The 26352-nt window shown below is 38.7% G+C and overlaps 1 protein-coding gene across 1 annotated transcript in view; it reads left to right on the top strand.

Annotated features, from left to right (window-relative positions):
- Positions 1 to 26352, top strand: part of SLCO5A1 (solute carrier organic anion transporter family member 5A1) — a 63317-nt gene that overhangs the window by 19675 nt on the left and 17290 nt on the right. Inside the window, exons 2-4 of the mRNA XM_034066177.1 lie at positions 8850 to 8982; positions 14472 to 14698; positions 22618 to 22782. Of these exons, the coding sequence (XP_033922068.1) occupies positions 8850 to 8982; positions 14472 to 14698; positions 22618 to 22782 (525 nt within the window). The remainder of the gene's footprint in view (positions 1 to 8849; positions 8983 to 14471; positions 14699 to 22617; positions 22783 to 26352) is intronic.

Raw genomic sequence — 26352 nt, forward strand, 5'->3', positions numbered from 1 at the left:
AAAAAAAATCACCACTTCAACCTAATTCCAATATCGTGAAAATGCCCAAATAATATTTGTTCCTTTGAGAATACAGAGCAAATTTTGAAACTTTGGAGGTTTTCATAAAATGGTGATGTTGTCCTATCGCCAAAATAAATAGCCTTTGCTATTTATAACTGTTACACATAAATGGAAATGTTTTTCAGACTCTTTGACTTGTAATAATATTTTCAATATGGTTTCAAATATGGCTATATGACTCTGCATTTCACTTTGCCAATTTTTGTTTGATTTTTTTTTGAGTCTATTGCAGCATTCAGCCTTTTAGAACATAGAATAACTTCTTAAGTAACACAATAAATGTTAATAAAAGTAACAGGGTCATCTGCAAATTACTGGAATAATGTGCTTTTGCTTACAGGCAGATTCTCAGTCAGATACGAGTAATGAACTGTAATTCCTGTTGTTTCAGTTGAAAGATGAAAATGTAAGCACAATTTGCAAAGAAAACAAGAAGAAATGCTATTTGGCTTGCTTTGCTTTGCAATCTATTAGCAAGAGGTAGTCAAGGGAAAAGCAATCACCAACATTTTCAATAATTAATCTGTGCCTCCTAGGCAGAAACAAATTTTTGAAAGGAAATTAATTCTGAGAACATTGAAGTAATTTCCGCCTTTACTTCTTTCTTCTGTTGTCTTGCTGGTGGGACAAAGGTGAAGTCAGTATATATAGAAACTCTCTGACTGTCACACCTAACCTTCCCTTTCAGTAGATATTTGGTCTATCTCCATTTCTTCCTCAGTTTCTTTCCTAGGCACAAAAAGCCTGGTTTTGAATAATGCTGAAGTATGTAAAATGTGTATCAAACCTGCCTCTGAAAATCAGATATTTACCAATGCCATTACCTGATTTATGAACCCCAGATCCATACACATTAGGTATTTAATGTACATAGATTGTGCTAAGGAATTGGTACTTAGTCCTGGTTCTTCCTATGGGGCATGATGACATACTCTTAACATCTGGTCCTGTGCCTGATAAATCTCACCAGGCTCTTCTCTGCCTTTCCTCCAGGAGTGTGTGCATTCTCCCGGTTCAAAAAAGACCTAAATTCTATATTCCTGTCTGCTTACACTGTTAGACTGCCTGAATGTGATAGAAACCTAGGACAGATAGAAACTCTCTGGAATACTCTTCGGGGTTAGGTTCTGCTGCTCTTGTAGTTATGGATCTGGGCTTTCTCACTGCAATTTTAAATTCATAGGATTTAAAAATACTTCAGTATCTTCCTTTCATTTACTTATTCATGATCTACATGGCAAGAGACCTTGCAGATGCTTGCAGGCCAAATTTCAGATTTCACAGCTTGATGTATGTCAGTTATGATAACCTAAAGAAAAAGGTATCAGATGCAAATGAACAACCCAGCCTCACTTCAGTTTAATTAGAAGTAATGCTAAAGAAATTAAAATTAGTTTGAAGATGTTAAGATCAACAGATTCCTTAAGCATGTGCCTGGGGATAGTCCCTAATGAAAATTAAGTGTAAATGTGGTCTCAACTGCCAAAGCATTAAAAAAACCAAACCCAAGCAATTAATAGGCAGAGACGGAGGTATTCCCATTTGACGTGACTTAACAGAAAGAGTGAGTGTTGAGTAAACAGGATACTGCAGTATCTGCTAAAGACAGCCAACAGCTTCATAGAATGGTTTGGGTTGGAAGGGACCTGAAAGCTCATCCAGTCCCAACACCCTGCCATTGGCAGGGACACCTTCCAGTAGACCAGGTTGCTCAAAGCCCCATCCCACCTGCCCTTGCACAGTGCCAGGGATGGGACATCCACAGCTTCTTGGGGAGCCACCTGTGCCAGTGCCTCACCACCCTCACAGTAAAGAACTTCTTCCTAATATCTAACCTATTTCTACCTTCTTCAGTTTAAAGCCATTCCCCCTTGTCCTATCACTATATGCCTTTGTAAAAAGTCCCTCTCCAGATTTCTCACAGACTCCCTTTCAGCCCTGGAAAATGCTCGGAGGTCTCCTCAGAACCCTCTCTTCTCCAGGATGAAAAACCCCAACTCTCTCAGCCTGTCTTCATAGGAGAGGTGCTCCAGCCCTTGCATCATATTCCTGGCCTCCTGTGGACTCGCCTCAATGGGTCCATGTCTTTCTTGTGTTGGGGACCCCAGGGCTGGGTGCTGTACCACAGGTGGTGTCTCATGAGAGCAGAGTAGATGGGGAAAATCATTTCCCTCTATCTGCTGGTCATGCTCCTTTTGATGCAGCCCAACATATGGTTGGATGTCTGGGCTGCAGGCACACATTGCTGGCTCATGTTGAGCTTCTTGTCAACAAGCATCCTCAGGTCTTTCTCCTCAGGGCTGCTCTCAATCCATTCTCTGCCCAGATTGTATTTCTGCTTGGGATTGCCCACAAACCATTTGCAGGACCCTGCACTTGTCCTTGTTGAACTTAATGAAGTTTCCCTGGGCCCAAGAAAAGATTTCTTCACCTGATCTCTGGCTGCTTGGACAATTTCTCAGTATTTCTCCCAGTCTACCTGTCCTTGCTTCCACCTGGTGGAGATGAATTGCTGTATAGATACTGTGACTCCACAGCAAAGCAAGTGACTTGGAGTGGCATTGCTGTGACAGTAAGTATGAGTGGTACACTTTGGGACAGGCAGCCTATTTTAGCTTTCTGGTTTGGGTTTATTTTCCTGGATTTTTTTGTAATATTAGAATTGGATCCTGTGAAAGTGGTTGTAATGTTTTAGAACGTGACCACAAATGGAGAATACAAAGCATAAAGCAGCTTAGGTGTTTAAGCCAGGGGGTGATCCAAATGATATCTTAGTAATAAATCTGTAAGAGAAAAGTGAAATGTAATGCTTTTCATCTGGCATTGGCAAGTCACTGGACATACTCGGATTTCAGCATATTTAATGGAGTGGTAAGATGGACCATTCATTTTAGGTATTAATTCACAGTAGGAATGTAAAATTATGCTTTGGTTGTGCTCCTCTAGAAATTTATCTCCCAGATCTGTGGCATCTGCTTGTGAAAATAGAAAGATCAAGGGAGGCTGCTGGGGTAGTTTTGTTGCTCTGTTTATTGTTTTGAGTGGAGCACTGGGTCTGAGAGACTTTTAAAGTCATGGTAACACTAATATATTTTGAAAGGAAGTGATTTAGAGATTTGAGCTGTACATTATCATCTGAACTACAATAATGCTCAAAGCATTGCTATTTCCTGAGCAAATAACCACATTAAAGAAGAAAATCCTGAAGCATGTATAGATAGGCTTGGTTGTGTGCTCATGAAGAAAAGCGGGAAGTAAACTGATTTCCTGACCTAAAACCTTTTGAGAAGTCTGCCTGACTTCTGCTCACAATTCCTCTCTGTTTTGTGTTTTCAGGCTCAAAAGAGTGGTTAAAACTTATAGTTTTTGGGGTAGCTTCTCTGTGAGTGAATTTAGATAGGATGAAGTAAATATGCTGTTATGAATGAGACCAATGTTTCTTTGAAAGCTGCTTTATGTTTGTTCTTTGCTATCCCATCATGGTGCTGGGACATGAGAGGGACAGGAGAGAGCCGAGACATGTTCCCCATCGAAACCTCTTCCTGTCAGCTTTGTTCTGTGGGGAAAATAAAGCTTGCTTTACACCCTAAAGAAACATCCTGCTATTTATTCTCCAGTGAAGGCATAGATCAGCTTTCAAGAGAATTTGCTGCTAGTAGGATTAGAAAATATGCTATGGTACCATAGTATGGTGATGTTTCTTTTGCTTGTAAAATCCTATGGTAACCCCAGGTAGCTATTAGCGTGGGGCTCTTCTTGTGAATTCATATGAATGTTTTCTTCTTTTGTTGTTTTTATTCTCTCTTGTGCTGTTTCTTTCAGGATGAGTGTAGGACACTGAGTTATGGCTTCAATGAAATAAATTATTCTCCTGGACTTCCCATTCTATAGCTATGGGATATTAATTTTATCTTTTGTATTTCTTGATTTTCCAGTCAAGACCCTCATACTAACGACAGTTAAGTTTTTGGAGGAAAAAAATGAAATCTGCAGATATAGAAGGATTATACTTCTCTGTGACTGCAAAATCTTCAAAATTGCCATCCTATTCTGACAGGAAAAAAAAAAAGCATATCTATCTGTCTGTCTGTGTCTATCTGTCTATCTATCTATGTATATAGGTATAAACTCCTCCAGAATGCACACTGTAGGTTTTGCAGGATTTTACAAATTCTAAAACTTCCATTGAAAATAGAATAAAGGTCAAATTCTGCTTGCCTTACACATGTATGAAATGAACAGTTGTACTACAATGGTGAGCTGCCAAGTTTTGAACAATGAGATCTTTCAGAAATGTTCCTCCTCATCCAGTGATGAACTCTGTGTGGTGACATGTGTGTGCACACAGAGGAGATGAGAGGGGCTGAGCAATTATTGTCTTTGTTTTTACTTTTTACACCAAAGTGGACTTTTAAGAACCCAGAGGCCAAAAGGCTTGTTGTAGCTCACTAATGTTGTGTACTTTCTGTTCATCTAGGCACAATGTGATGCTTGTAATTGTTTGGTTCTAGCATCACTAATCTAAAAAGGCACAGTCAGGGGCTTAACATTGTATGCACTTGAGGATGCCATAGGGACATGCTACGTATTGCCGTATGCAAAATGTATTGAAGTTGTCATTTGGTGTGATTAGAGGAGGAAGAGGACATTCAAAGTATTTTTATGATCTCTCTGTCTCAGTGTATTTTTATAGTGTAGGTAGATTAAAACAAAAAAATAAATTTTTGGCAACAAAGTTACTTCATGCATGTGATGTGAACACAGGGATTTTCAGACTTGCAGAGTATGTGGTCCGTTTTATTGTAGTTGTAGAGACTTTGCTACAGTAGTCTTCATGTAAAGCTTTCATCTGTTGAAGAAGAATCTCCTATGAACAGAAGCAGTTGACAATATTATAATTTTGTCAAATGTTGTCAGAATGGCAGCATTGCGGACGTCAGAATGTCAGAATTGCAGCATGTCCCAGGATAAATTTTCAGTGGAGAAGAATGGCGTTGCTTAATCTTGTTTTGCTTTGGTAGGTAAATTCCATGTGTATTTCAGTTACTGTTGCTTTGACTCCCTCTCTTCCATCCAGCATCTTCGCTGTGATGGATGTTTGTGGCTAAGGCTGGCTAGCCATAGCCAGCTGCAGTTTCGAAACTGAACAGCTAGAAGTGGGTGATCTGTAGATATTCTTTCCTAGAGAAGTGCACGTGGTGACTTGCCAGCCTTAAACATGCATGGCTGCTGCAGTAACTCTGAGGGGTATGATTTTCATTTCAATTAAGACTAATCAGAAGAGAATCAGATGCATGTTGTAGCCCATATGTCTATGTTAACAATAGTTTCTTAATTTAATCTTTTGAAGACGGCTTATTCTTTGGAGTAGAGCTACAGTGTGTAGTGTGTACATAATTTCTATTTTATCATGGGAAAGGGGATATTACTGCTATTTTATAGCATACCTTTTTATGACTTAAGAAATTTTAAGACAACTTGCATATCTAAGCACCAGTCAAGATTATGGCTAAGAGGTTAAAAAACAAATGCTGGACTTCCTTAAGTGCGTTTTAAGAAAGCATCTAGATACCCGCATCACAGTACTCCAGCTATATGTCCCCTGATAAAAATATTTGTTCTGTTGTTGAAACCTGTCAGCTGTTGAGTCAGTGCAACTCCTCAGATCAAGATCGTAGATCGTGGCCCAAAGAGACAGGACCAAAAAGAGCTATCTGAAATGGCAGGTAGGGAGCTGAAAGTAAGGCATCTACATGCCATCTACATCATCTACATGTTTAGAACCTTTTTCATCCAGAAGCTGGAGACATCCTAGTGACCAGAGTGGAAAATTTATGCAACAGTTCTCCATAGAATTTTTCATTTGTGAAGTGGGTTCAGTTTTGATGATGCCCTGATTGAACCTTCCCATATAGTATTTTTTTTTTCTGTATCATCCAGTAGTCTTGGTAGCCTGGTTGGGAATCAGGAGCCTCTTTATTCCTGGACATTGGAGTGCACAGCTGTGAGGGCTGTGATCAGAATTTCAAGGGTCCAGGAGCCTAGAGCAGCCTGCCAGAGTGACTCTTGGAGATGGTTCTTTCCTCGTTTCCAACAAGGTTTGGACGTTTGGGGCAGATTTTTTGAGTACATAATTTTGAAATATCTATCTTTAGTCCTGTTTAGAAGTCCAAATCAGTTTATTGTGCTTGTTGTCTGGGTTTTGATAGTGGCCAGTACTATGTGCTGAGGAAGATGCTGTAAAGTGTAGTAAAATGTCAACTGTGGAACTCATCTGCTCACAGGTTTTAGCCTGCCTTGGACCAGGCACATGGGGGCTCTCTGTTTCCTGAAAGATCCAGAAGGTTACATGTTGTCTGTTAGTTATATTACAAAACCCCTTGAAGTCTGAACAGCATATAGTAATTTTAAAATGCTTTTGAAATTGCTGATAGCATTCCCTTGTCTAATGGAGCACAGTGAACGCTGTCAGTTTTATATTTACTTTACAGTATTTCTGCTTAGGAAGAAAACCCTCTGAAGTTACCAGGTGTACAAAATAGACTGGGTAGTGCTTGTAAACCTAAGCAGTTGCTGCATTTTGCCTGTTTCAGTGGTGGAATTGAAGCTGAATAAATGCAGCACAAGTATTTTTTCTGCATACTGAAATGAATGGATTAGGTCACTCTTTTCCTCTCTTTGTGTTTCCTCTGTAAACTTTGGAGATCTGAATTTGCTGTAGTTGTTTGAATCAATCTTCTAAGCAAACATTTGTAAAACAAAATTTATTATAGTGGTAGAAGTTGTTTATTCCCCCCCCCCTTTTTCACATCCTTATGATGTGGATTTTGCAAGTAAAGTTACTGTGGGGTTTATCTAACAACTTACTGCTAAGGAGCAGTGTTACAATGCCTGATGGAACACTTTAGGCATACAGAAATTGTTTACAGTCAATCCAGAAGGGAACATGGCTGGCACAAGTTTAAATAGTGAACATGATTCTAGAAACCATTATACAGAAAGGACTTCAGCAAAATCTAATTACTGGAAATTACAGTTTCATGAAAACTGAAAGTGTGTTTAAGAAGGACTAACTTAAAAGTGGTAAATATGTTTAATTGATCTGTAGTCTAGAAGCATTTTTTGCTATGAGCAGTTTACTTTTTGTGGCAGCTTTTGTGATTTTGTTCCTTTGCAATACAGTTCTCAGATAGCAGCCCCTTTTTACTCATGAGAATATACTTTTTCTTCTTTCTCTTATTTCAAAATGTAAGATGAAAATGTATTAGTTCTTTTCATTTAATCATGCAAATTTAGTGATTTCATTTTGCTTATTTTGTGAGATATAATTTACTATAACTAATAATGCAGAAACCTAAGCTCTAACAACTCAGTTATGCTTTCTCAGCTACTGCAGTCCAGGATGCAGCATGTCAGATTGAGGTTTGGACCAAAAAGGATGGAGGCTGCATACTATCATAGAGGATGACTGGTCCACAGAAACTATGTGGAAATAAAGAGATTTTGTGGTGAAGACTTTCCCTTCATTGCCCTTTCTGTAGAATGGAATAACATTGGTTAGCTTCCAGTCATCAGGAACCTCCCCAGACTCCCAAGACCTTTGGTAGATGATCAAGAGGGGTCCTGTCATAACATCTATCTCTTTCAATACTCTGGGATGAATCCCGTCAGGGATTGTGAACTTGTGAACATTCAGCTGATACAATTGGTTCCTTACAATACAGCAGTTTTTGCAAGATGGCTGTGGTCATAATTTTGTGGTCAAGATCATATGGATCTTGTAAAAGGTGTCTGAATTTACAGTTGTGATAACCAACCTTGGCTTAGGTAAAAAATTGATTTGGGATTTGCAGACGTAGAAGAGGAAAGGAGTAGAACTGGCAAGGCTTAAGGGCAAGGCTAATGTTGACAGCCTTTAAATTATCTACCTTTCAAAACCTGGAATTTAGAATAGGATTCCTAATTCTCAGCACTCAGTACTTGTCAGCAAGCAGACCAGATGTTTTTAGCTGCTCCTGCTGGTGCCTCACAGCTATGCCTTTACTGGGAGATGCAGAAAGATTTCCTGTATCTCAGGTACAGTTGTGTCCTGCGCCATTCTAAGATGTAGTCTCCCTGCCTCATTTTACTTGCCTTTTAAATTAGGAAATCTCTTTTAAAATAGCAGTAAGATTGTAAACATAAAAGATCAGATATTCTAAATAAGGCAGGTGCCTTGCAGGAAATACATTATATATGGTCGTGTAGTATCAGTATGTGAAACAGTGACAAGTCTGTGGCTACACAAATAAAATCATAATTCTGTCAATCTCTGAAATAAGAATATTTGATTTTATAATTTGGATTATTCTTTTAAACCCAGTATTAATCTTATGGTAAGTTGGATTGTTGTACTTTGTTCTTTGGTGTTTAACACAGTTTTTATCCTTTGCTTTTCTGTTTGCTTACCATTAATTACGTTTTTTCTATTTATGTATTAAGTTTTTTTTTTGACTCAAAGGAAGTGTTACTGAATATGAAAAATGCTGAAGTCAAGTATGCTTTCCCTCCAAAATGCCAAAGCATATACTTCATAATTTGACTGAAAATACCCATAAAAATTTCTAATCAATATGCTACTTATGCAAAAGTTTTTACCTTTGAAGGCTGCAAAAAAGGGCTCCTAAGTTTTTAGCATGCAAAACTTCCTGCTTTAAGAAGCATCTTTTACTTTTGGATTTTATGTGTAAATTACTAATGAAACATTCAGTTTACTGATGTACAACCCTGACCTTTTATTTCCTCAGCCATCATGTATGTAATGGGAGCACTCGGTCCTGCAGCTGGATACTTGCTGGGAGGACTTCTTATTGGTTTCTATGTTGATCCTAGGACAACTGTTTATATTGACCAGAGTGACCCAAGATTTATTGGAAACTGGTAAGGATCAAGCATTTTTCAAAACTAATCTCTAAATGGCCAGGAGGGAATTGAGACAGGTTGGGAAATCATATATCTTGAGGGCTTGTTTAAAGCTGTAGAAGGAGACCAAGGAAGAGGAGGCTTCTATTGGTTACTACAAACTAGCCTCTGACAGAGAGGAAATGTTTGCCACAGAAGCTCATGGGCACACTGCATGAAAAACCTGCTTCTGGCTGCTTCTGAACTGCCTCTGGACACTGTGAGATCCGACTGATGGCAGGACAGGATATTGGTATTGCAGGAGGCCATCTGGGATCACAGCTGACCAGGACTGAGCCCTTCCTCATGGAAGATGGATTAATCCCTTATTTGGTATTCCGTAGCAGACAGCATCAAACACTGAGCTCTGCTGCCTGGATGGGAAACAGTAGACTTAATTTACCCTGGTACAGAAGAAGGAGATAGGATGGCATCAGAACATGGCCTTTCCAGTCTTGCTTTTTAAGGTGATAGCATGTGCTTAGGCAGCAGATGATGTAAACCATCACATTATTTTCTAATAAATAGTATGCTTCAAGCAGCACTGAGATGTGACAGCTATAGTTGTTGGCTGATGGCTTCAGGCAGCCTTTGAGGTATAGCCTCCTTGTAAATGTTTCTTTGAAGAAGCACATCTTGAGGAGGCTTTAACTGTCTTTTCTCAGATAATTCATAAATCTGCCTTGAAGCATTCATGCAAGCCCAGGAAACACTTAAGTTCGTTATCCTGGAAGGAGTCTTCTGGTTTGTAGTTGTGGAGTGTAGCATTCATTCTTGTACACTGGATTAGTGTTTGTCACTGAGCCATTGCAGTCAGTTCATATCCATTTCTATTTATCCTGCAGTGATGTTTCCTGACAGTTTGATGTGAAAATTCTCTCTTTGTAGTGTTCATAAACCTTTGAAGATTTAGTCCTGCTTTATTCATCTTAGTCCAAGAGCATTACTTTTCAACAGAAACTTGTGAACAGACCCGTAAATATATTTGTTAATTGAAATCACCGAGCCTAAACCAAAGCTTTGACTTTATAACGCAACCAGTGATACAACTGCCTTATCATCTGGGCATACCTATTAACAGCTTAAGCAGCTCTGGTGAAGGTAAAGTAACCAAAGCAGCATGGGCACATCAGTTTGATGCTTCTTGGGCCTTTTGCACCAGTCTATATGGATGGCCAATACTGGTTGTTTAAAGCTAGCTTTGGTAAACATCCAGTGGTGTCATAGCCAAGTGTGTAAGAGAGATTGGTCAAAAAATATGCCTGTCCTTGCTCATGAATTACAAGTTTAACTACTCTTCATCAAAAGCAGTGAGTGGCATGGCCAGTGCCAGGATGGATCCCCAGCATCCTGTGGGAATATTGTAACTGTTGAGCTCCATGGCAAAAGTGAGAAGTCACCTATTACAACCACTTCTCTGGGCAGGCTTACAAAACATCTACTATGCAAGGCCTTGCAAGCAAAATAGAGAAAAGAGCCTAGTTTGTGCATGCAGATTTTATGCCAAATTGCTAAATACATTTTATATATCTCCAAGCTTAATATCACCTGAACAAATGTGTTGGTGATTTCAACTTTGCATGGGGGTGCCAGCAGAAGTCATGGAAATATGACTGAAGCAAGGGCATGAAATCAGCTGTCATAGCCTTTCAGCAGGCAAATTGTATTCTAATCAGCATAGACAAGCAAAAGTCATTCAAAGTTTCCTTTTTCCATCAAGTTGATTATAGAGTTTAGCTTTCCCTGAAGGGTGTTCCAGGTGCTTGTATTAGTGTCTTAATTTTGGCTATCCAAATTTTTATTCTCAAATTTTTGAAGACTGTGCCCTGCTCAGATCTCTGGCAATTTGTTTCACAGTCTGTGGTGGCTTCCCATGAAAGTTTGGTGGTGTTCATACTATCTGCACCTCATTCTCTTTTCTGTTTCTGAAGCTTTGTCTACCCGTTAAAATGGAGACCATAATGGTGTAAGGATTGATCTTTTGTCCTTAACCACTCACTGCCTGGTTGCAGAGAACCCTGGAAGTATAGACTTTCCTATTTTTCAGTGATAAATAGATTTCCACCAAAATCTATTTTCAGGGACCATGTAATTTTCTGTTTTTATTTATGTAATCTAACAATTTGAAATATAAGAGTAGCCTAACACTTACTTCAGATGACACACTTTTAAAAAGTAGGGTCCAGTTGAGATAAGTTAATGGGCAGTTGTATTTGAGATTTCTTAGCCTTTTCTCCTATGAAGTGAATTAGTGTCTTTTGTTCCCATCTTTTTTTTTATTACAGCTGTAAGGTTTCTAGTGCAACTTATCGCAGGGACTCAGTAAAAAAACCCCACCATATTATTAAAAGAGGCAATGATGTCAGGCAATATAGTGAGTACAGTAACTGTGATATAAGGCTACAAAAATTGCAGTAAAGCCTATTTTTTACTTAAGGTGGTCGTTTGTCAGAGGTATATTGCATGTATGCAGGGTAGTTAACTTGGTTCATCTTTTGTGAAACTTGATAAACAAAGTAAGTAGTTATTCCTCAGGGTTATTTCTGATCTGACTCTTCCTTGATTTTCAGAGAACTTGGGCTTGTGCTCCTGGGTTTTACACACCTGGGCTACCAGTAGGTGCTCTGGGCTTTTAAATTTCAGGCCAGCTGTCTGTGCCAGCCCATCAAATGTTTAGAATTGCTGTTATTCAAATGTGGTAACTGTAGGGATATCTGTTAGAGATCATCCATCGCAAGGCCAAGTGCAAGTTGTCTTTGAGAATTGTTAATATGCTATATAAGGACCTCATTAGTTGTGAAGTAGCCCTTGGCAGTCTGTCAGCTGCTTTGAATCAAATTTTCTTTTGCTGATACTTGTCGGAGTGTTTGCCTGGTTCTGAATCTGTTTAATACTTGGATCTTCCCATATAGTCTTTCAACAGCATTCCACACAAGAAGTTTAAAGGAATTCCTTCAGCACTATCTAGTCCTTCCTTGGCTTTAATTGCTTTTATTTGATGTCCTAGGGCTTGTGCATATGCCTTTGAGGTATTCTCCTGCATATTTTCTTTGACTTTAGAAGACAGAAAATCAAGGGCTTTTTAATTAATACGTATCCTGTTCTGACCTCTCATTTCCTGTTCTGACCTCTCATTTCACCTGTTGTAGGTGTCCTTATTATAGAATCATAGAATAGTTTGAGTTGGAAGGGACCTTCAAAGGTCATATTATTTTTGATAATGTCTTTTGTCTGTTTTTCAATTCTTTAATATTTCTCCAGGAAGATGTGAAGTATAGACATTGCAGATAATTTCATCCAGTGCTGCATTTGTGACATCTCCAGCACTTGGTATGCTACCATAACAGTCCCTGTGGTTTTAGATTTCATCTCATGCTATGTCAGCCCTGTCTCCTTTGCTGTTTCCTCCTGAGTGGGTGGTTTCAGATTTCTGTGTATTATTGCCACAGTTTGTTTCTTTGATCAGTGCCATTTTAGCTTCTGACTTTGAGATTCTAAAAGGGATGGTCATTTTTGTACGGTCTAGTGATTTATTCTCTGTCTGATAGTGCTGAATAATCCTCCTAAAAGTCTGCTTTCTAATCCATGTATGTTATCAGCTAAAATGAGTGGAGGATTTTCTGTTTACATAATATCAAAACTAGTCAAAACTTTCAGTCGCTTAGATTTGCCTTGCAAAAGCTTCCCCTGCAATCTTTCTAACAAAAATGGCAATACACAAGGCTGTTTGATGTTTATCTTTGCATTTATTTTTGCTGTTTACCACACAAACCATTACACATGCATATGAATTTCATGGAGCAGATTCTCCTGGAAATGATGCTAGAGCACATGAAAAATAATGAGATGGTTGGTGGCAGCCAACATGGCTTCACTAAGGGCAAATCATACCTGACCAATTTGGTGGCCTATCATGGGGCTACAGAACTGATGGATAGGGACAAAGCAGTTGATGATATCTACCTGGATTTTTGCAAAGCATTTGACACTGTCCCACATAACATCCTTGTCTCTAAACTGGAAAGACATCAATTTGATGGATGAACTATTCGGTGGATAAAGAATTGGCTGAATGGCTACATGCAGAGGGTTGCAGTCAACAGCTCAGTGTCTAACTGGAGACCAGTAATGAGTCATGTCCCCCAGGGGTCGGTGTTGTGACCAGTCTTTTCCAACACCTTTGTGGTGACATGAACAGTGGAACTGAGGCACCCTCAGCAAGTCTGCTGATGACATCAAGCTGTGTGGTTCAGTTGATACGCTGGAAGGAAGTAATGCCATCCAGAGGGACCTTGACATGCTTGAGAAGTGGCCAGTGCCAACCTCATGAAGTTCAAACAAGCCAAGTGCAAGGTCCTACACCTGGGTTGGGGGGATCCCAGGCACAGCTACAGGCTGGGCAGAGAAGAGTTTAAGAACAGCCCTGCGGAGAAGGACTTGGGGGTGTTGGTTGATGAGAAGCTTAACAGGAGCCGGCTTCAGTGTGTGCTCACAGCCCAGAAAGCCAACCGTATCCTGGGCTGCATCAAAAGGAGCGTGACCAGCAGGTTGAAGGAGGTGATCCTGCCACCCTGTTCTGCTCTTCAACAGAAGAAGGATGTAGACATCTTGGAGCGAGTCCAAAGGAGGGCCAGCAAGATGATCCAAGGACTGGAGCACCTCTCCTATGGTGACAGGCTGAGAGAGTTGTGTTTGTTCAGCCTGGAGAAGACAAGACTCTGGAGAGACCTTATAACAGCCTTCTGGTGCGTAAAGGGATCTAACAGGAAATCTGGAGAAGGACTTTTTGTAAGGACATGTAGTGATAGGACAAGGGAGAATGATTAAACTGACAGAGCAGAGATTTAGGTTAGATATTAGGAACAAGTTCTTTACAGTGAGGGTGGTGAGACTGTAGCAGACTGCCCAGAGAACCTGTGGTTGTCCCATCCTTGGAAGTGTTCAAGGCCAGGTTGGAAGGGGTGTTGAGCAACCTGGTCTACTGGAAGGTGTCCTTGCCCATGGCAGCATGGTTGAAACTAGATGATCTTTAAGGTCCCTTCCAACTCAAAGCATTCCGTGATTCTATAACTGTAGAATTCTACATTCTCTAGATAATACAGTATCACTTTATTGGAAATTACCCTAGAAAGGGAAAGTAAAAGTGAGTATCTGCTTCTCAGCACTTGGTACTGTATAATTACCAAAAGTGAAAAATAGGGGAACTCAAAGCTGACACTGTTTCATAGCATTTGGTAGGTTCTGCATGAATACCTTTATGAGTAGACATGCCAACAGAAACATCTTCTAATTAAGGGTTTTAGTGCAGTGAAGGCTCTCACCCACTCCAATCTTTTACTCTTAATGTCAATGTTCCATATTTTGCAAATATGTCTTTCCAGCCAGTACAGCCTATAAGGATCACTTTGTTTTTTTTCATTTCTTGTAATGCATTAGCTTTCATTTCTGTTCCTGTCTCCTGGCATTAGGTGGAGTGGATTTCTCCTTTGTGCCATTGCAATGCTCCTTGTGATATTTCCCATGTTTACCTTTCCGAAAAAACTCCCTCCTCGACATAAAAAAAGGAAAAAGAAAAAGAAGATGAACTCTGATGATGTTTCAAGTGATGATGAAGTGATGAAAGAGAAAACAAATAGTAAAATACAAGCAGACAGTGCAGTTCCTGCCTCTATGGGATTTGGAAAGAATGTTAAAGGTGAAGTTTGTTTTTAATTTTTAAATACTTTATATTTTGTATACAAGGTCATATAGAATTATGTAAGTGTAATTGAAGGCAGAGTTGACATTCTGTATTTAATAGCATGTTTTGCTATCAAGGTTTTAATGGGTGGTCATCACCTAAAATTGCAAAATGCAGTGATGAGTGTAAGACATCCATTTACTTAAATTATTGAAGTGTTTAGTGTGCACCTGTAACAAACCAGTAGCCTATTTCCTATAGCTATAGGACTTCTATTACTAGACATATTTGTGCACCTTACAGTTCGTAACTGTCATACTTCCTTTAAGTTGCCCTTCACAGAATAAAGTGAAACAAGTGAAAAGAACTCTAGTATGTGAGTTCAAGTGCATTCACATATTTGGGTAAGCTAATTAAGAGAGATTATTTGTTTCATACAGCTTTCCTGGCTATTTTCACTGCAAGCTATTTATTCACAGAAGGCTATGACAAATGAAATCTATGCGGATTTTGAAACATGAAGAGACTAAAAGACTGACAAGTAATAGAGATTTTTATTTTACTCAAGAAGTAAACCGTTAATGTAAAATGTAACAGAAAGTATTAAAAATTAATAAAATGCTGCAGAAGGAAGGGTAGTGTTGTTAAAAATTAATTACTGTGAGGCATATACATTGGGAATTGACAATATAGGCTTAAAAGTGTTTTAATATTGAACAGCATAAGACAAGAATGAACGTGCCTTAATGCTGTTGTGTTGCCAATGCTGTTGTGTCCTCCCTGGATTCCATGGTATAAATGCTGGTTCTTCCATTTTGTGGTAGCCAGATGAATGCAATGGGACTAAGAAAAACCATGAAATGTCCTTTGTACCACTAGATGTAATTTAAGCTCAAAACGTCAAGTGTTTCTTTGTTGACATGAACACTAATGTATCTTTTGCATTGGGTATCAGTCGAAGATATAGTCATTGGTAGATTTTTTAATGATACATTTATGATCAGTCTTTGTATTAGGTAGGCAAGGCTTAGTAAATACAATATGCTGGTTTTAGACTAAATCCAGTGTAACTCTGAGTAATGTTCACCCACATGTATATTGATTTGCTCTACATTGCATTTATAGCTGTACTCTCAAGGTACCTGAAGTTAGTGCTAATTTCTACGGAAGTAAATTGAAAAGTGGAGACTAGAATTTTCTTAGTTATTAGCTTATAGAACAGCATCTTAATCAAGGCACAGAGCAAGCAAGGTAAACCTGCAATATCAGATCTTTCCATGTTATCCCTTTAGCTACTTTGCAAAGTGGTGGAGAAGGAAGAAGAGCATGTTGTCTACTTCCTTCTTTAAGACTCTTTATTCCCTTATTTTTGAGTCCCTGTACATGGTCTTTTCTCCTAAATGCATACGGCTGGTTGGTTTGGTCTTTTTTTAACTTCAAACCTACTGGCCTCTGATTAACAGAAGTAGTTCAGGTCTACTCTGTCGAGGTTTTCTCACTAACTTGGGGAAGAGGGAAGGGTAGTTCAGTCTTTGCTGAGCTCCTTCCTAGTCATTGCAGGTGAAGTCATAGCAGGACAGAGGGGCTGCTTCATCCTGTAGGTATATACATACAGGTATTCTGCATCTGAATGAGTTTGCTGATGCTAGTTCTCTGTTTCCATACATAATTTCACTTCCAGGTCATGTTGTGTCTCTACAGGCACAATAGATACACAGAAAACAAGTATTCTTTTAGGAGAACGTTTCCCAGTACTTTTTTTTTCACAGAAATTAAAACTTCTGTATATCTAATTTTAGATGTTTCTTTGATATGTAACTGCCTAAATGTGTACCATACTTTCTACAAAATCCTATACTAATATATTAAAGGATCTACCAAATTAGAGCTTTTCATACATGAAACTTTTAATTTTCTGTAGAGGAAACACTTCACCAGTGAAGCAGCCTTGTATTCCACATGTCAGAAAGATATTAAATGAGTCGAGATAATGTAGACAAAAGTATTTTGCTGTAAGCTGATAACAGCTTTCCCATTAGGTGTCATTTACCCTAGCAAAGGGGGCCTACAGCAGGAGTGCACTATCATTTAATTATTTTTCAAGTTTAAGCAGGCTTTTTGGCATGAGATCATGCCTCAGGCTTCTCAGTTGAGGTAATTTCATTTATAATGGGAAGGAAAAGAGGATCGCATCTGTCTTAAGTCATTTAGCATTGCTTATTCTGAGATGCAATGTACATTTTATACTTCCCATTGGTTTCAGGGCTTCATCTTTTTATAGCACGATGGACAGAAATTTCACTTAGGCAGTAGCTGGGAGACTGATGATTTAGTAGGTCATGTCTTCTGTTCTGTATTAATAAGTATCAGTGATGTTGTAGTCTGTCATGACAGAGGTCAGTGCCATCCCTGAAAATCCGTGCAGCTTCGATAAAGGAAGTCTCACGGAAGAAACTGTTTTGGTCTTCTGATATGATGTCATCTTACCTGGGAAGCCTGGAAGAATGATTCATGGCCAGCTGTCACTTGTCCTAATTTCACATGGGTTAGTTCTCAAGATGAATGAAAAGGAATCAAAAAAGTAGAAGAATGGGGTCCTTTTTCCTGCAGTAGATACCAGTAGAGGCTGAAGAAATAAACCAAAATTGGTTCCATTCTGCAAGTAGCCTTCAGCTTGTGACTTGAGCTTTATTTTGGCCCACCGCAGATCTGAGATCAGTTAAAAATCCATATACATCTTTGCTTTTTCTTATGTTTTGAGATGTAAGAGTTTGGAATCAAGTCTTTTCTTACCTATGTTGCAAGTAAAAAATGTGAGAAGGAGAATGCTTCTGAGACATATATCAAATGAATTAAATAAAATATTAAATAGGTCTCAGGAGGAAGAAAATTTGATGTATTTTAGTGGGAGAAATAAAGGCAGCTAAACAAGACTTCTAATGAAGAAACCATGCTTCAGACCCATGCATGCAGATAAATCATGAACCTGAGCAGATAAAACCGCTGTTTTCATTTATTACATCAACCCCCTTAGGGTTTTGTCCATGGAAACTGCATCTTCAGTCCTTTTTACTTACCACTGTATTGAAACTTACTGCACAACAAATAAAGGAGCAGTGTAAAGAAAGCACATGTATATGTTACCTAAAATGTACTCATCTAATCTGAAGGGTATTGAGTATTTTGTAGTCTATGGGTTGTTCGTTTATATATATATACACACATATATATATATTGAGTTTTGTCCTTATATACAGCCCTTACTTAAACATGGAATATGAAATATGTCTGTCTTTTCATGTCTACCAGCTGTCACATGCACTTCCCACTGAGTCCCTGGCAGGGACAGAGACAGGTTAATAACACTTGTCAGGGCATCAGCAAAGGTAAAAGAAACTCTTGAAGGGTTTTTGGCTGTAGGGTAACCCCACTGCAATGCTTCCCCAAGGACCTGGATTGGAGTTTCTTTCTGCAGTATCGAGAGACTAGTTGAGTCAGAAGAGGAGGAGAAGACAGTGATCTGCTTGTGGGGTTCTTGATGAGCATTTAAAATGTTAGGGAGTTCAGCAGTCTGGAGATCCTGCTATGACACTGACCTTGAGCAAGTTGCTCCCCCCTTCCCCTTTCTTAGGCTGTTTTGAAGAGCTCGAAATAGAAAAGGCTGACATGACTCCATGCAGTGATGAGCAGCATTAGTTGGAGCCTTGAGAAGCTGCTCTAAATCAAGTTAACAAAAGCAACAATCAGATCAAACTTTCTCTGAAACTCCTTCCTTTTGATAGGATATTTGGGGCTGTTCAGCGATTTGGCCACCATCCAGGTACTTAAGGCATGTCCTGAAAATGCTTGAGGAATCAAGCTGAATGCAGTTGTTTAAATGGTATGTCTGTAGATAATGAAATTAAATACATGGGAAGATATTATTCTAGAATTCAGTGATTAGCCCCATGCAGGATCTGTTTAGAGTAGTTGTGTGTGGCTAAAAAATGCTCATTTCCATTCTAATATACAAGCCAGAAAATCTGTTTTAAATCTTGGCTCTGCTTTGTACTCCAAAAGAGTGGAAGCTAGCCCTGAGACCTTGAAGCGGAGGCAGCCTCCTTCAAAGGCTGCAGACATGGGTAGTATTGTCCAGGCTTGGGGCATCAACAGAAATGAGGTCCTTTAGCTAATAGCTGTGTCACCCATACAAGGAGTTTCAGTGATGGACAGCAAGAGGACAGTGTTGTAGACTGGGATGATTTAGTCCTTTGGTTGTATTCATTGCATCACCTTGGTCTAGATGCACAAGAACAGGGATAATAGAATATATATGAAATGATGAAAAAAGGTGAAGTCAGAATTACTTCATTTTTTTATTGGAATTCTGTTTATAGTGCTTTAAAAGTTTTGTTTAGAGTAGTATTTATGAATATTTGTATTGCTTGCAGATTTTTCTTACGCTTTTCCGTTACCATGAATCAAGCAGTGGTCCAGCACATGAAAGAAAGAGAATTAATTCTGACCAGAGAAAGAATAGTCTAAGACCCTGAAAGGAAGAAAATTGCTGGTAGACTGGCAAACTAGTCCATCAAGGCAGGTTTTAATATACTCTTAGTTACATAGAAAGGAAAGGAAAGGGGAAAGGAAAAAGGAAAGGAAAGGAAAAAGAAAGGAAAGGATGTTTTAAGACTGGAATTACTACACAGAAGTATAAACATGTTTGCAGACATACTAAATGATCATTTCAGTTTTAGGAATGTAGTTGATAGAGATTTGTTTGTTCAAATGACAGAATGAGGGGAACTGCACGTTCTCATTGGTTTGTTTCTGGTGCACACTTGCAAAAAAAGAAAAGATGATTTTTTAAGACCTAAATATCAGAACCTGACAGGTTTAATAGTGGCCTTGAAATCAAAACCTAGCCCTATGTCTAGTCACACAAAGATGATATGTTTTAATTCCATGATAGATTTGTAATAGAAAGGATCCTTGAAGATTTTAGCATTCTTGTTTTTTACTAGAATTAGCGTGGTTGAAAGATGTGAGACACTTATAACACCTTTTTATTACAGGTTTCTGAATTCAGAAGTGTAATACAGATTTTGTTACACAGGATTGGACAGTAAACATAGGAGGAAAGCAGGGAAAACCTAATTCTGAATAATTCTTTTTTATTGGAGAATTTCTTACTATATAGCATCTTTTCCATGTATGCCAGACAGTTGCTGTGTATAAATCACAAAGAGCTTCAAGTCTCAACTGCTTCAGGTGGTGTCTGTTAGTGCAGCAAGCACAAATAAGCTGTTTCATTTCATACCAAAAATTATAGCAATCAGCTGTTCCCTGAAGAATCCTTCACATGGGTGTAAGAGAACTTGTGCTTATTCTAAGACACTGAGTTTTATCTATTTATCAGTAGAAATCCAATTTCAAAATACTAATTAGTTTTGAAATTAATAATGACCTTTAGACTGAGTGCTCAGATAAGATGCAAGTAGAAGTCAACAGAAGGTACAGCTCTACATCCAAACACCAGAGCAAAATGTTTAACTCTGCAGTTCATTACCTTATTAGTTCTTCAGTATCTTTAGATCAAAAATACTAAACCAAACATTTTCCTGAAGCTCAGTTTTACCAGGAAGAGCTAAATTTTACCAGGTATTACAATATTTGGGCCATGCCCTGTAAAGTAATGGATTTAGCAGTGATCTTTACCCCTTGGCCAAGGACTTCCAGTTCATTTCTACAAAGAGCACTTAGTTCATCGTACTAGTGAAATTATAGTTCTCTTTCTAATATCCAGTCTTCTGAAAGTTACTGGTTTATTAATTTTCTTCCACATGTTTTCAGCACCAGTGAGCAGCTGCCACCAAATAGCTCAGTTTCAATCCTGGCATTCCCTCTTTCTGCTTCCTGACTCCTTTCTTGCAGAGGCAGCAGCAGCAGTAAGGTCATAAGCTCTTGCTTCTGCTACAGGGGGAGAAGCACTCAATCCTGCACCTTGTCCCTGTGGAAATCCTGCTACAGCAGCGGTTTTAAACTTCATCATGTAGCCCATGAGAGGCTTTGCAAAAGCTGGGTTAGAGCATCTTGGCTGTTACCCTTTGAATTCTTTCTCCATCTAAGTCCCCATCAGCTAACCCAACTGAACCCCAAAATAGACACAAAGCTGAAGCTGGTGAGATTTGAGGGCTGACCTCTGATGGTATTTTAGATCTTTTTTTTCCTCTCTCTCTTTCATTTCCTCTGGAACAATGAGATAAATTTTGAGCAGCTGTGTTTTAAGCATGCATCATATTTGCCAACAATTATTGATGCTATTTTATCTAAACTTGCCACTGTAATGTAGTTCTGAAGGTGTATGGTTGTGTTACAGTTTCCATATATTCATGTTGACTATATTGTCACATTCTCCTGTTATCTTGTTTCTTTCTGTCTTTCTACTGCAAGCAGACACATATATTTATAAAAAAAAAAAAAAGCTGTAGGTGATAAAAACCATTAACATTCTAATATATTAATGCTTCTTAATGATTTATTCATTACTTAGTTCCAAGTTTTGTATTTAACATTTTGTGTTTAACATTTAATACATTTCTTCATAGGGAGCAGTAGGGGAGCATTTGACTACATTAAAATTATAAACCCTGTACTCATAATGAATTCAATATAAATTTTGACAACTGGCATAAGCTAAGACTGAATGCAGTAAGACAACTTACATGCTAATTTGCAGCCTGACAACTTTTGACATGACAAGAGTCTAAATTCTGTTTGCTGCTTTAATACATATAACCTACTGGAATCAGTGTAGAAAGTAAGACAGATTTTTGACTTGACAGCTTTTAACATAATTGAAATTCTCACTCCAGAGCTCTTACTCAACATGTTACATTTCTAATGGGTGCTGTTGTCGTTGAATTCAATGGGCTTTGATTCAAGCAGCATTTTTTTTTTTACAAAGTGAAAAGCAAATAAAAACCTCAAAACATAGTAGGTTCGATATAATACTTGAAGATCTGATTTTGGTGTAAGCTCAAGGAAAAAGAAAAAAAGTTTAAAATCACACTGCCTAATCTGAAAAAATTGTCTTGAATAGAGATATCATTTTGTGATGATAATTTGACATCACTACAAGAATCACTTAGAATTATTTAGGAGTTTCTTTTAACTACAGTACTGAATTTCATGGGGGTTTGATATTCAATTTGAGAATAATTGCAACATCTGTGAATACTCCTTCAATTTAAGTTAATGATGTGTTCTCATTTTTGATTGTTTTACCCCTTCTGACAATATTAAATGAGTTGTGTGTAAGCTATGTTGAGATTCAGTGATATCACAGACATAATTTTTCAGTATACTTTGTCTGCATTTACAGTAGATACTTTTAAATTGTATAGAAAAATATTTAATTAAAAATCTTTTTGTTATTTTTTAACATTCTGATATTATTATCTCAGTTTTCAAGCATGGTCCTTGAAGCAGAGTTACGGGGTGAGGGGGAGTGTGTGATCTGTTTTCCTCCTGTGGAGTGCAAAACTCAGTGTTGTTGGTCCACAAGTGTGACATGTTATCTCAGAAGATTTTGAACTGAGACATCAGAATACCTCCAAAATTGCTACATTTTATTACTGTTTTTTTTTTCTCCCCCGTTTTGAGTGTTACTGTGTAGACCCTGTTTCTTCAGATGGTTTTGTTAAAACAGATCTCAGTTGTGTGTGTGAAAAGTAGGACTGCAGCCCTGGGGCGATGCAGTGAGATAGGGTAAGAGCAGATAGTGAAGACTGCAGTCCCAAATATGTAGTCTCCCTTCCGCTTAGCAAATGTAGCCAGATGCTAGCAAGCCACTCTTGCCAGTCCATCTCAGAGAAAATGAAGTTGGTTTGTTTCAGTTTTTGTTTCTCGCTTATTATTGATAACATTTGTTTGTAATTTTTGTCATTTTATAGAACTTCCAAGAGCAGCTGTCAGGATCTTAAGCAACATGACATTCCTTTTTGTGAGTTTGTCATACACAGCTGAAAGTGCCATTGTCACAGCTTTTATTACCTTCATTCCCAAGTTCATCGAGTCACAGTTTGGCATCCCAGCTTCCAATGCCAGCATCTACACTGGTAAGGCATTGCCACATAGTATAACCTTGCAAGGGTTGGTTTTCTTCAACTGATGAAATGAATCAGTGTAGGAATGAACCAAAAATGTGCTTGTTGGAGCAGGTGACTGGATACAGCTTTGTGTATTCTGTTAGATATTCAGGCAATTTTTTGATGTTTGTTATATATGTTTAGTAAAATGGGATTCAGTTTGTATTGCTAAAGGGCTGGGTGTTTTTACGTAAGCCTAGACAGACATTTTCTAATACACTAATGGTCTCTAAGGAGGGGAAAAAGCAACAAAAACAGGCTAGAGACCCTATAGGCGTTACTGCAATTTGTGATTTTTGAAGATTTTTGAAGGCTGTTCTTATTTTCTGTGAATTTTACTCCCTCTTTGATCTTTAAAATACCCTAATCTTTTTTCTTCCCCAGTGACGAATTAAGATTTATCTGCCCCATCCTTCAGTTATCTCTCCCCTCCAGACTGGTGGTTTTCTCCTTATTTACTTTTTCACACTGAGTGCGTAACAATCCACTCTAGCCCAGAGAGCTTCCCAGATCCTTTCCCACCTGTGTTTTTAAGTCTGAGACCCCTGTTTTGCAGGTATGGTTCTTTCCCTGCTGCTGCAGCAATGTACAGCCAAGCACAACTTCTAACAGAGCTATAAAGTACTAAATTTTAACCTTTGTATTGCTCTGTGGGAGGGCAAGGCGCAAACTTCCCTAGGGAAAGGGATCAAAATATTGTGCAGAACTGGGGCCTGTGTCATGCAGGCCATCTTCCTTCTCTCTTAGGGGCATCAAAGACACTTATCTTTATAAGCATCTTTTTGACTTCTCCATAGTACTTCCCATATAGAATAGCTGCTAACTGCAAAGCATGTTAATTCCCCCATGCTTCCAGATACTCTGTGTGAGAATGAGTGATGGAGTGGAGAGTGGGTTGTGGGAACAGGGGTGAAGTATGAGGTGAAGGGGCCCAGGGGCATCAGTCAAGGAAAAAACAAAAAGTAGCAGAAGAAAGAGGGAAGACACATAGATCTCACGTGGGAATAATGTCATCTGCAGTGGCTGGAAGAAATACGAGTCCCTCTAGACTGCAGAGGGGAAACATCAGAAAAGCACCATATAGTGACTTCTGTTTGAGAGCTTGTTGAGATGAGATTTTCTTCAGGGCATGAAATCCCTGTGTACTGCATATAGGGAGGAAACATTGATTGATGGGAACCTCATTCTATCAGAAGTTTAGGGTAGATACACATGTACTGTAATGAGTCTTGATGGGTTTGATCCATAAGTTGCTTTGTTCTCAGGATAAACCAGAAACATTATTGCTGGCAAGATATTTAACAGCCAGTACATTAAAAGAAAAAAAAGTGATGCAACCCTGTCCAGAGTGTGAAGCTATGTTGTTTTCCCTGTTATAAATGACTTGATAAAGACTATTATAATGAATCAGAAGCAGAAGATGGAATAGCTTAGTCTGGGTGTGCAATACAGATAAGTGAACGTTGCTTCCACAACCCCAACCCCTAAACTTAGCATTAAAATCAACAGTTGTTATTAGTTTTATAAATTCTTTTTGTAGCTACTGGCTAATTAGTTAAAGACATGTATAGTTTACAAACTTCTGGCCAACAAAAGGAGGACTTAACATGTTATTTATATTACTACATCTACACTTGTATGTGCATTGCCAGCTGAGTACATGTGTTTGCTGAATCCCTTCATGTGATTAACGTGAAGTTATTGGTCATTTTCTATCTCAATTCATAAGCAACAATTCTTTCATTAAGTCTCAATTTCTTTCTGTTTTTTAAACAAACCTGGCATTAATCATCAGCAAAAATGCCATGTGCCAAACTTTCTGTCTTGAAGTTGTACAGCTTGTGCTCCAGTCTTGTCTTGCTTGGAGTTTTGTTTATTGTGTGCAGAGAAGGTGGCATTTAGCCTCCATGCTTTAAGTCCAAGAAAAAAAAAGAAAGAACTTTATAGAGTACAGGTAGATCTTAGACAAATCCAGGTTAAAATTTCAGGTGCTTTGTTAACAGATTTACATGTGAAAGAGAGAATCACAATTCAAATCATTTGTAACTGGAAGAACCACGCACTATATGTCATAAAGCACTGTTCTGGTAACATCTGCTAAAAAGGTTACAAATGCATTGGATGTACCTTTAGCTTTAGAAAAGGTATAATATATATCCCAGACAGAATTAGCTTGAAAATGTCCATTGTATTCCCTTTGGAAGTGTAGCCTGCTTAGCAGATAGTGCAGTTTTCTGTTGCCAGACTATTAGTGGCTGTTAAGATCATCTCTTGCTGCTGTGGCAAGCCTCAAGTGCTGCAGTATCCTGACAACAGCAAAAAGGACAAAGCTTGAAAACTGCTGACTGAAAGCCGATATTGCCTTGGAGCACTGTATCCAGGAGTGTATTTAGCACATGCACGATTCCTGTAAGCCAAGCTGTGGTTATAAAATGAAGGAGAGTGCCGTGCAACAGCTTAGTATTGGATCTTAAGCTTTATTCCTCTAAATGCCTTTGAAAAAGAAGAATGTGTGTCCTGATTAGATATACATGCTTTGCTTTGCCCTGGAAACTCGCCTGGAAGTGCTGCATTCCTTTGACAGTACATCACTTCTGATTTCACGTTCTCTGTGGAGAGGGGCATAAGGATGAAGAGTTTGTACTTGGGGCAAAAGAACCTGTCAGGCTTCCTGATAGGAAGGGAATGAGTGCCTCTCTCTGTGGCCTTCACCACAAACAACAAAATCTGTTCTTGCCCTTCCAGTTTCTCCCAGAGAGAGCTCCATCACCAGCTCTACTTGCATGGAGAATTGGTCTTTATACATCTTGTGTCTAGGCTTTCATCTGACCTTTCCATTTTCCTGAATGAGAGCGAGCCTTAGCAGGCAATTTGCTTGTGTTCTTCTCGTGTTTAATGCTCTGATCTTCATGGTGTGACAGAAGATGGATGAAAACAGCAGCGCAGGGTAACTCACTAACGGAAGAACCACTAACCTAATGCCTAGCAAAATACTGACATGCTCAGTTTTTACAAGGTACTAGACACAGACACACAGTCTCAGTTCTAGTGAAAGGCTTTTCAATATCCATGCTTTCAAGAGAATAAGAAAGAAAAGGTAAATTCAGGTCCAAAAGAGGTTAAGCACTCAAGCCTAAGCTATCAGGTGGAAGGAAGAATAAGATGCTGAGGTTAATTTATTGTCAATAAGCTCTTACCTTGGGCTAGATCCTTAGTTCATATAACTGATATAGCCATGGATAATGTCCACAGAATTTGATTCACCTAACAGAGGTGTTTTAGAAGATATTGCAACTGATCCTGGTCTGCCTTTGGTATGGATGTCAGCTTCTCTGACACAGATTTCATAGAGCAGGGCATGACTAGTAGACTCAGATGGCTGAGTTACAATTCTCACCCAGAGAGAACATTCTCAATGCAAGTAAAAGGATTTGCATTATTTCTCTTCCTTGTTCATATTCAGTCATTGACTGTGAGAGATATAACAGCTTTGAACTTCGTGAAAATCATTTAATTCTTCTAGGAGTACATAAACTTCCA

The sequence above is a fragment of the Melopsittacus undulatus genome, chromosome 1 (assembly GCF_012275295.1).
Source record: "Melopsittacus undulatus isolate bMelUnd1 chromosome 1, bMelUnd1.mat.Z, whole genome shotgun sequence".
Lineage (NCBI taxonomy): Eukaryota > Metazoa > Chordata > Aves > Psittaciformes > Psittaculidae > Melopsittacus > Melopsittacus undulatus.